Consider the following 11,050-nt stretch of genomic DNA (forward strand, 5'->3'; position numbering starts at 1 on the left):
TTCCTGTAGTTTGCTGTACAAAACCAACCTTGTGTGTTATCTGAACTTCATATTTTGTCAAAAGTATTGGCACCCCGTGTGTTTGTGTGCACTGGTGAGACTGTGTGTGTGACGCAGCAGCAGGACTCACCCTGAGAGGTGGGTAAGCAACGATGGTGATCTTGGCATTCAGATGAACATTTCCGTGTGTGTAAGTGACCACCAGGTTTGTGTAACCTGGGGATACGGCTTGTACTCGCACACCGCTACAGTGCTGCTGACCTGGGGGTAAGAGCCCTGAACACACACACACACACACACACACACACAATATTAATGTACTTATTTCAAACCCCAAATCTGTACAGAAGGCATTGAATGTGAACATTTATTCTTTATTTTTATCTATACACTGTTCACATGTACCATATTTTAGCTGTTTACCTTAAAGCTGTTCAACTAAATAGTATTTTATTGGATCACTTTTGTTAATGTTTATACTCATTTATTTGGAAACCCCCCCCCCCCCCCATTTTGTTGTATCCTGTGCAATGACAACACACTCTCTCTCTATCTATTAGTTTCAGTTTATCTAAAAATTAAGTTATTGTTTATTATATAAAGCCTTTTTTAATAAACTAAAAGGTTTATTGAATCAGACAACACATGTTAACGTTTTTGTGAGAGGTGGTGTGTGTCTCACCCTGCTGTAGCTGAAACACGCCGTGATTTTCCATCTGCACCTGCAAGTCGAAGTGTGAGCAGTCGCTCAGCATGACCTTCTCCTGGTCCTCCAAGCTGAGCTGGCCAAAGATGCGCAGTGGAAGCTCCAGAGTGAGATTCACCCGAGCCTCCACCACACACGGAGCAAACTCCATCTTCACAGGCTCGATCACATAAACCTACGACACACACACACACACACACACACACACACACACACACACACACACACACAAGTCAGAAAACATCACCTTCTAAAAGGTTAATAAAGTGGAGCTCCTGCTGTACAGGAACAACCCTGTGTATGAGATTATATTAATGTATTTCTGTAGAAATAACACACAGCTTCCTTTAACCACAAAAATATATAATATATATTTTTATTTATATATTTATAATATAATATATTATAATATAATATAATATTTTTTATATATATATAATATATCTTTTTATTTTTATTCAAAAATATATAATATATATTTTTTATATATAATATACAAAATATATTTTTAATAAAGTTCTTCTGTCACTGCATCTTTACAAAAAGCCTTTCTTTCAGTCTGCAGTATTTTAGTTAATTCCTGGTTCTCACCTTCATCTCTCCGTAATGCAGTGGGTTGCGCAGGTCATGAGCGTACACTGTACTCACGCCGATGTCATGCACGGTCTTCATCACACCCTTCACTGTAACCGTAGCGACGGCCGTGTTTGAGGAAGACCAGCTGAAGTTCCCGCTTCCTCCAGTGACCTGGAACACAGATCACTTACTACAGAGGCTCATAACGTCGTAAACACTGAATACTCAATCAGCAGGACACTCAAACTACCTGGATGGTGTACTGATATGCTCCTTCTTTCGGTTGCCATGGGAACGTAAGGTTGGAGGGATTGAGGGTGATGGGGTTGTAGATTTCAACGTCCTGTTCGTTCCTCACTGGAACAGGAAGTGTGTGCTGGATTCCTCTCTGAGAACAGGAGATAAAATATGTGGATAAAAACAAAAAAAAAAGAGAGAGAGAGAGAGAGAGACAGACAGAGAGAGAGAGACACACACAGAGACAGAGAGAAAGACAGAGAAAGAGAAAGAGAGAGAGAACACACACCTGATCTACGACAGCCTTCAGCGTCCCCTCGACAGCCGTCTGCCCTTTCTTCAGCACTCTCACACGGTGGTATGATCCGTTCAGAGACGACTCCAGAACCTCAAAGAACTCTTTAGGGAATGTGGGCTGTATCCTGATGTTCTGTTACAACACACAACAGTCTTACAGATAAACTCCTTTAGCTACATATGCCTGAGGGTGTCAATATATATTCACACTTAACTTACATCTGATAAATAAATCTTGTTGCTGGACTTGTCAAACACTTCAATGAAGATTTCGTAGGTTCTTCCAGTCTCCAGAACCCAGCGTTCTCCAGGGTTTATCTTAAACACTAATACAGCACAGTACATAAAGACACATCACAAAAAGCAATGTAATAAACTAGTAATAAAGTAAATAAATAAATATATCATGTAATAAAGTTTACTTGTGTGTAAATAAATAAATAATCATGTAATGAAGTTTACTTGTGTGTAAAAACAATTTCTTTTTCCTTCAACAATCAAGAAATTCTTTTTTTTTTAAAAATCTAGACAGGAATAAGAAGCGACTTGTAAACCCAGAGACAGATGAGACTGAGCTGTAACTAACCCAGGTATCCAGGTTCCACTACATACAGCGTGCTGTTAGGGAGACGAGACGCTCCCTTCATTCCCAGGGCTCAACACTGTGTTAAGGTACAATCACATCTCATTTACACCTAAACACCATGTTGGGAAAACAATCTGACAAAAGTTTCTTAAACAAAGGGTTTTTATTTTTGTAAAAAGTCCCTGTAAATGAGCCGTTACAGGAGAGACATGTGTAAGTCAGTGCTGAGAGGATACTCTTGTGATCCAGGACAATGTTGGTGTGTCCTTGCTGAAGAGCGACGACTGTAGAGGTGCTGGGATGGAGCTCCGCCACCGCAGAGTTCACATCCCCTCTAGGAGTGACCACGCTGTTCTTCAGCTGGAGCTCGTACTGATCACACGGCATGGAGAGTTCTGAGAGAAGAAACAAACCTCGTCAGTGAACATCAGTGTGGCTCAGTTTAAACTCACTGCTTTATCTCGGGTACAACACGGACCTGTGATCTTCCCCTGCCGGATTTTCTGCACCTTGTACTTGATGGAGGTTCCAGCTAGCAGGTAGACATCATAGGCAGGGCTCAGGAGGATGTTCTCCAGGATCAACAGTCGCACCTCAGCAGCTCCTACATGCTGTAGAACATCAGAGGAACATTATCCGACTATTTAAAAGTCCTGTTTATTTACTCGCAACACAAACTTACGTATGTCTTGGACACTCGGGTAAAGAGGGGGCGAAGCTGTCAACTGATCACCACCTGGTGGTGAGTTGGATCCGATGGCGGGGGAGGAAGTTGGACAGACTTGGCAGACCCAAATGTACTGTGAGGGTCTGCTGGGAACGTTTGACAGAGTCTCCGGTCAGAGAGATCTTCAACTCCCACCTCCGGCAGAGCTTCAACCAACCAGAGCTTGTCGACGCGGCTGCTCGGAGCTGTGGCCGTAAGGTCTCCGGTGCCTGTCGTGGTGGCAATCCCCGAACCCGGTGGTGGACCCCGGAAGTAAGGGATGCCGTTAAGCTGAAGAAGGAGTCTTATCGAGCCTGGTTGGCTCGGGGGACTCCGGAGGCAGCTGATAAGTACCGAAGGGCCAAGCGAGCTTCAGCCCGGGTGGTTACCGAGGCAAAAACTCGGGTCTGGGTGGAGTTCGGTGAGGCCATGGAGAAGGACTATCGGTTGGCCTCGAAGAAATTCTGGCAAACCGTCCGGCACCTCAGGAGGGGGAAGCAGTGCCCTGCTCACACTGTTTACAGTAGGAGTGGAAATCTGCTGACTTTGACTGGGGACATCCTCGGACGGTGGAAGGAATACTTCGAGGTTCTCCTCAACCCCACTGACATGTCTTCCACTGAGGAAGCAGAGGGCGGGGGCTCATTTGTGGACTTGTCGATTCCCCAAGCTGAGGTCACTGAGGTAGTTGAGAAGCTCCTCAGTGGCAAGGCACCGGGGGTGGATGAGATCCGCCCTGAGTACCTCAAGTCTCTGGATGTTGTGGGGCTGTCTTGGTTGACACGCCTCTGCAACATTGCGTGGAGGTTGGGGACAGTGCCTTTGGACTGGCAGACTGGGGTGGTGGTCCCTCTGATTAAGAAGGGGGACCGGAGGGTGTGATCCAACTATAGAGGGATCACACTCCTCAGCCTCCCTGGAAAAGTCTATGCCAGGGTACTGGAGAGGAGAATTCGGCCGATAGTCGAACCTCGGATTCAGGAGGAACAATGCGAGTTTCGTCCAGGTCGTGGAACACTGGACCATCTCTATACCTTCACCAGGTTGCTGGAGGGTTCATGGGAGTTTGCCCAACCAGTTCACATTTATTTTGTGGATCTGGAGAAGGCTTTCGACTGTGTCCCTCATGGTGACCTGTGGGGAGTGCTCAGGGAGTATGGGGTCCGGTGCCCACTGTTAAGGGCTGTCCGGTCCCTATATGACCGGAGCAGGAGTTTGGTTCGCATTGCCGGCAGTAAGACAGACTTGTTCCCGGTGCATGTTGGTTTCCGGCAGGGCTGCCCTTTGTCACCTGTCCTGTTCATTACTTATATGGACAGGATTTCTAGGCGCAGTCAGGGGCCGGAGGGAGTCCGGTTTGGGGACCACAGGATTTCGTCTCTGCTTTTTGCAGATGATGTTGTCCTGCTGGCTTCCTCAAACCAGGACCTTCAGTGTGCACTGGGACGGTTTGCAGCCGAGTGTGAAGCGGCGGGGATGAGAATCAGCACCTCCAAGTCCTCAAGCGAAGGAGTTTAAGTATCTTGGGGTCTCGTTTACGAGTGAGGGAAGGATGGAGCGGGAGATCGACAGGCGGATTGGTGTATCTTTGGCAGTGATGCGGTCGATATACCGATCTGTTGTGGTGAAGAAAGAGCTGAGCCACAAGGCGAAGCTCTCTATTTATCAGTCGATCTACGTTCCTACCCTCACCTATGGCCATGAGCTTTGGGTCATGACCGAAAGGACAAGATCCCGGATACAGGCAGCCGAAATGAGTTTCCTCCGCAGGGTGGCTGGGCGCTCCCTTAGAGATAGGGTGAGGAGGAGCTCAGAGTAGAGCCGCTGCTCCTCCACATCGAGAGGAGTCTGCTGAGGTGGCTCGGGCATCTGTTTTGGATGCCTCCTGGACGCCTCCCTGGGGATGTGTTCCGGGCATGTCCAACCGGAAGGAGGCCCCGGGGAAGACCTAGGACACGCTGGAGGGACTATGTCTCTCGGCTGGCCTGGGAACGCCTCAGTATTCCCCCGGAAGAGCTGGAGGAAGTGTCTGGGGAGAGGGAAGTCTGGGCATCCCTGCTTAGAATGCTGCCCCAGCGACCCGCCCCCGGATAAGCGGTAGAAGATGGATGGATGGATGGACAAACTTACATGGACAATGAAAAGTAACTTTATAACTCAAATAGAAAAGAAAGAGATAAAAAGAGAGGTTTCATACGGTGTAGAGCGGCTCCTGGATTTTAGCCTTCAGTTTTGCGTGACCAGTTTTAATCCCAGACACCAGAATGATGTCTCCCTGCTTCCCCACACGCTCCATCTCTGATATGTATGTTGGCGGTGTGTAGGTCGACTCTGAGAACGTCAGCACTCTGTGGGCAGGGGGTGGAGGTGGGGGGACACATTAGTGATGTTAATTAAATAATAAACCACTGTGTGGAATTATGAAAAACATCTCCAGCCGTTTTACTCTTTTAAAGGAATAAAATCACAACATCTGGAGCAGGTAGATGACTGGTGTTAGCAGGAGGTATTGTGTGTGTGTGTGTGTGTGTGTTACCGTAACGAGCTGTAGGAATCTGGGAGCATTCCCGTCTCTGTGCCCTTCACAAGGCTCCAGTCGAACACCAGACCAGCCAGAGTACTGAAGGTGTTTCCTGAACAAACACCACATTTACACTTCATCAGAAACAAAAACACTCTGAACAAATAAAGCTGAGAGAAACTTTCACCTCAGGATTGAGCGATAGGTCTAAAATCTCACATCAGGATTCTCTCTCACACACAATAACACTTCACAAGCCCAGGGTCACAAAGAGAAGCGTTAATTACACTAGTTATTAATAATAAACAAACATGTAATAAACACATCTACATTTACTTAAAAAAGATTTACTACAAAAAACACTTTGATCTTTAAAACATTATTGCTTTAAAAGTAAACATTTAAAAATGTGATCAAAACAAAATAATCACTAAAAGGAGAAAACTTAAGATTAAGAACAAAATGCCAGTGTGTATGTAATGGTTTGAGTTATGAGACATTATAACGGATAAATAAAGTTTAACAAAGAAAGTAAAAATAATTCTAGATAAACAAACAGGAAATAAGTAAGTGCTAGATGAAGTGTTTCAGTAAGATGAACGTCTTCGCTCGTAGTTTAAAGGAGCGGTGCACTGTTTGAAAGCCAATGTTGACATTTGAAATCACCAAAACAAACACGCCCCAACCCAAATGGGTGTCGCCCCCGTGTTGATAGCTCCGCCCCACACATACATACATAACCCAGGCAACTATTATGGCAGAACCTGCTGGGGCGGCTGGCCGAGGGGAGATTTGACGTTCAATACCTAGAACTCGAGGCAGAGGTAACGGCAGGTATCCACCATGTCAGTGTTTCAATCGCTTTCTGCTAATGTCACACACGCGCACTGAACACTCTCTCCGCGGCATATTGACAAGACACGCCCCTTTCTGCTCTTTGGATACACGTTCGTTTGGTTATTTGGCCCGACTCAGTTTTCTGAAGCATTTTTCAAACGGCGTGCACCGCACCTTTAAATATAGTCAGTGACTCAGCTGTTCAGACATCATGAGGAAGTTCATCCCACCCCCTCGGTACAGAACAGAGGAGTCTTGATGTGTACCTGCTTCTTACTCTGAGAGATGGTGGGACCAGTGGAGCAGTGCTGTAGATCTGAGGGAGCGAGGTGCAGTGTGAGGACGGAGAAGAGCTTTACTGCTTGTCTACAGAAACAGAGCTGCTCCCCCTTACCTCAGTGTTTACATCTGATGTGTTCAGCTACAGGAACCAGTGGAGGAGCGCAGCAGTGGGGTGTTGTGGAGAACTTAAGGGTGTGTGTGTATGTGTGTGTGTGTGTGTGTGTCCCCACCCTCTGAATCCAGAGCATGGATCATCAGCTCCAGGGGCGAGTCCTCCAGGTGAAGCTCCCGTGTTGTGGAGACGATCTGAATCTCACTGATGATGTCCACGATGGCGTCACAGCGTAACACCTGTCCAGTCACTAGAACACAGGGGAAAGTTTTAGGACTGAGCTGAAATAAAAAACACTCAATGCCTCAGCAGTCACGTTTCCTCACCAACGTCCTCCGCTAGAATAATACTGGTGAGGCGTGAGAGCTGATTGGAGCGAGCCTGAAGTACAGCTCTCTGGGAACAATGACGCTCGTCCATGTCTATAGATTCAACACTCGCCACCTCAGGTCTGTTTGATGACCTGTGTGAGTACATACACACACACACGCATGCACACGCACACACAGAGACACACACACAGAGACACACACACAGAGACACACATACACATGCATGCACGCGCGCACACACACACACACACACACACACACACACACACACACACACACAGACATTATTTCCTCAGACTAGAGGCTTCATGTTGAACATGGAGTTATTTTATTATTATTAATGATTCCACACAGTTGTTTATTGACGTCACTTCCTCTTTACCATCTGTAGCAGCCTTCAGTGGCCTCCAGTGTGAAGTTGATCTTTGTGCTCCTGGCCAAAGGGAGCAGAACTTTGGGGATGTTCAGTTTGGCGGGCTGACAGACATCAGTGTAACATGAAGTCAGGACCAACAGAAACACAACCCGGAAACTGAGTTCCGCCATTTAGGTTCCGGCTCAGTTACTTCAGTGTGACAAACAATACAGGTTCAGTTCTACACCACAGCAGGAGGAGATGAGGTTATTACAGACAATAAAATATATACATAAAGATACACAAAAGCGTGTAAACAAAACCAATGACGTTTGAACATAACGGCGCGCACGTGCGCTCACTAACGGTCACTAACCGCCTTTATAACGTTATTAAAGCTGATAATGACGTCACATCAGGATACATTCACCTCAGTGTCTCTCTCTCACACACACACGAGCCGTGAGGGCCGGTTTTAATCTGATTAACATTAATAAAACACAAACACACATTATACCTGCTCCTTACCTCAGAATCACAGAAACACCGCCATTACTACACCACACACTGCGGTGCATTCTGGGAAATGTAGGAAGCACGTGCACACTGTAGTGCTATCAACAGGAAGAGATTTAATGTGATTTAAAGTGGTTTATAACCTGATTGTGCAAAAAAAAACTGCATTACATTAAACAGAAACATTCAAATGCATATAAAACATTAGATTAAAGTAAATTTAAACGCTTACACAAATGTTTCATTATTATAATAAACACATTGTAGCTTCGGGTTATAATATGCCTATGTCACTCTCTGTACTGTTCATTTGGTACAACAACAACAACAACAACAACAACAACAAAAATGTGTGAGTTTTTACCTAAAGCTGTTAAATAACATTTACATGAACTTAGTGTGTAAGCGCGTGCGCATCAGCCTCATGTCACAGGCGCCCTCTAGTGTCTGAGACAGGAATCACTGGGATATTCACAAACTATTAACTAAACAGTCAGAAGACTTCTTCATCTTCTTCTTGTTCTTGTTCTTCTTCTTCTTCTTCTTCTTCTTCTTCTTCTTCTTCTTCTTCTTTTGATTTCTGAGACTAATTATGTAAATTTGCTTGCAAAGCAGCTTTACAGAAATATAATGATGTAGATACAGAGTTAAATCAACTGAACAAGTCAGAGGGGACACCGGCAAAGAAAAACTCCATGAGACGACACGAAGGTGCTTGCAACACACTGCTGGCAGGTCAATTCATCCTCTGCAATGATCCAAAATGGAGCTGCATGGCCTGTGTTCAACCTGCCTAAGTTCTCCACACCACCACACTGTGCTCCTCCACTGGCTCCTGTAAATGAACAGGTCAGATTTAAATACCCTGATGCTGGCCTACAAAGCCAAAAACGGACCAGCTCTCTTACCTCAAAGCCCTCATCACTCCTCACACTGCACCTCACACCATCCTATCTACAGCACTGCTCCACTGGTCCCACCATCTCTCAGGGTAAGAGGGAAGTTTACTACAAGACTCTTCTCTGTTCTGGTTAAAATTATTGTTTCTACTTAGTTTCAGAGTCAGTTTGTAGTTTTGGTGTTCAGAATATACAGAACCTTCACAAATCTGGGCTGAAATTTGTAGCTATTTTGATTGTTAAATATTTTTAGATGAAAACACTGAAGTTCATCCAAAGTTTAAATAAAGTTCTGACTTTTGCTTAAAGATATTTCTTTTTTTTAGTTTCAGTTTTACAGGAGTAACAGATGCTCACAAACTCGTTCATGTGATGAGAGTTCAGATAAATAAAAAGTCCAACAGGTTTAGAAAAAGGCATTTAATCGACAAAAGCAAACAGAAGCAGAACTGAATTAAAACTCACATTGCCGAAGATTCGCCTGTGTGAAAAACCCTAAAGTAAAACCACAGGCTGTTTATATTTTATACACTGCCACAGTCTTCAAACCTGAAAAACCATCATCATGGTACTGAGCCCTGACTTCTGAGGTATCAAGTAAAAACAAATTCACAACTTTTAGCAAAAGAATTCACAAAATTCACAACAAAATTCACATGGAGAGAAAACGTCTGAATACGTGAGGAATCTTGTGTAAAAATACAACAAAAAAAAAAGTTTAAAAGTCTGAGTCTCACAAACAAACAAGAAAAAACTGACAACAGATCAGTTTTAATCACCGTTCAGTTCACATTAGTGACGCTTTAACAGACGAGTGACGCAAACACCAGACAATAAGAGTAAAGTCAGACGAGTTTACAGACGTCTGTTATTCTGCCCCACATCAGCTTTACGTTTCTTTGGGTCAGTAGATTTAACTTTTTCACCACTAAACCTGTTTACTGACTCCTTCCTCGTTACCCTGCAGTGACTCATCATTAGATTTAGGGATGTACCGATCCGATATTTTTTGGATCGGTATCGGCGCCGATCCAGGCATTTTGAGTGGATCGGGTATCGGTGGTGCGTGACCGATCCAAATCCGATACCCGTGGTCATGGACGTCGGAACCATTATAAGTGGGTGGGACAGGACCCACCTACTTTTTAAGACCAATAATATTTGACCCACCCACTTTTACCGCCTCTATTCAGCACATAATGTCTTTTTAATTACTAATATTTTTAATATTTTCAGTCGAATCCGTTCCGCTTGAGGAATGCCCTAATAAATTAAACTCCATTCCGCGTTTTACCTACAGCATTGACCGCGCTGCTGCTTCCTGAAATCCATGGGCGTCGGAACCATTATATGTGGGTGGGACAGGACACGCCCACTTTGTATTTACTGCCCACGTCCATGCACGTGGTGATGATTAACGAACAGCAAACATCACAGACTATCGCTTAAACTTATAAGAAAATTACACTTATATATTAAATTACATTAATGTAAATAAATATAATAAATTTTATAGTAAATATGTCACACAACCGCCTGCGACAGACAGACAAGTTTATCAGGCGTCCTTTCTGTTTACCTCAGTGTGTTAAACATGTCGCACATTTGGGTGTGAGGTTTACTGTTTAACACACTTTACTTTGTGTTTCAGGAGTTTTTATATAAAACAATTTTTATGTAATAATTGCAGTATATATGGTTAAAGTTCTGTTTGTTACTGCATTAATACTTTTTAAGGTTTCTTGTGTTTTCAGTTTTCATCCAGTAATAAGTGCATTTTTGTGTTTCTTTGCCAGAAACAAATAAATCTTAATAAATAAGCGAGTTGTTTACATTATTTAGTTTTAAAGGTAGAAAAGAACACAGGTATCGGATCGGTATCGGTATCGGCCGATTCTGGCAAACGCTGGTATCAGAATCGGATCAGAAGAGAAAAAGTGGTATCGGTAAATCCCTAATTAGATTATTATTAATCTGCACAGTAGTCTATTACTGACAGGACGTGTGCATGAAGAAAATCTGTATTATTTTAATGAATAAAATAAAAATTATTTAATTCTGTAAATGTAAATATAGTATTATATTCAT

General features: G+C 43.9%; 1 protein-coding gene across 3 annotated transcripts in view; it reads right to left on the reverse strand.

Moving 5' to 3' along the window:
• The window catches only part of nup210 (nucleoporin 210), a 34,171-nt gene extending 25,708 nt beyond the window's left edge, over nt 1-8,463 (reverse strand). The window contains exons 1-16 of one of the 3 annotated variants that reach the window (XM_047806963.1): nt 8,428-8,463; nt 8,076-8,161; nt 7,575-7,788; nt 7,187-7,323; nt 6,979-7,110; nt 5,645-5,741; nt 5,306-5,456; nt 2,881-3,013; nt 2,639-2,797; nt 2,403-2,471; nt 2,036-2,142; nt 1,809-1,949; nt 1,533-1,670; nt 1,298-1,453; nt 683-881; nt 131-276 (exon numbers count right to left, since the gene is read on the reverse strand). In XM_047806963.1, the coding sequence (XP_047662919.1) occupies nt 131-276; nt 683-881; nt 1,298-1,453; nt 1,533-1,670; nt 1,809-1,949; nt 2,036-2,142; nt 2,403-2,471; nt 2,639-2,797; nt 2,881-3,013; nt 5,306-5,456; nt 5,645-5,741; nt 6,979-7,110; nt 7,187-7,323; nt 7,575-7,738 (1,929 nt within the window). In that variant the 5' untranslated portion in view covers nt 7,739-7,788; nt 8,076-8,161; nt 8,428-8,463. Of the gene's footprint in view, nt 1-130; nt 277-682; nt 882-1,297; nt 1,454-1,532; nt 1,671-1,808; nt 1,950-2,035; nt 2,143-2,402; nt 2,472-2,638; nt 2,798-2,880; nt 3,014-5,305; nt 5,457-5,644; nt 5,742-6,978; nt 7,111-7,186; nt 7,324-7,574; nt 7,789-8,075; nt 8,162-8,427 lie in introns of those variants that run through there. The other 2 variants (XM_027159465.2, XM_047806962.1) reach the window with 2 other exon arrangements.
• Nucleotides 8,464-11,050: the final 2,587 nt, after the last annotated feature.

This window comes from Tachysurus fulvidraco, chromosome 23, assembly GCF_022655615.1.
Source record: "Tachysurus fulvidraco isolate hzauxx_2018 chromosome 23, HZAU_PFXX_2.0, whole genome shotgun sequence".
Lineage (NCBI taxonomy): Eukaryota > Metazoa > Chordata > Actinopteri > Siluriformes > Bagridae > Tachysurus > Tachysurus fulvidraco.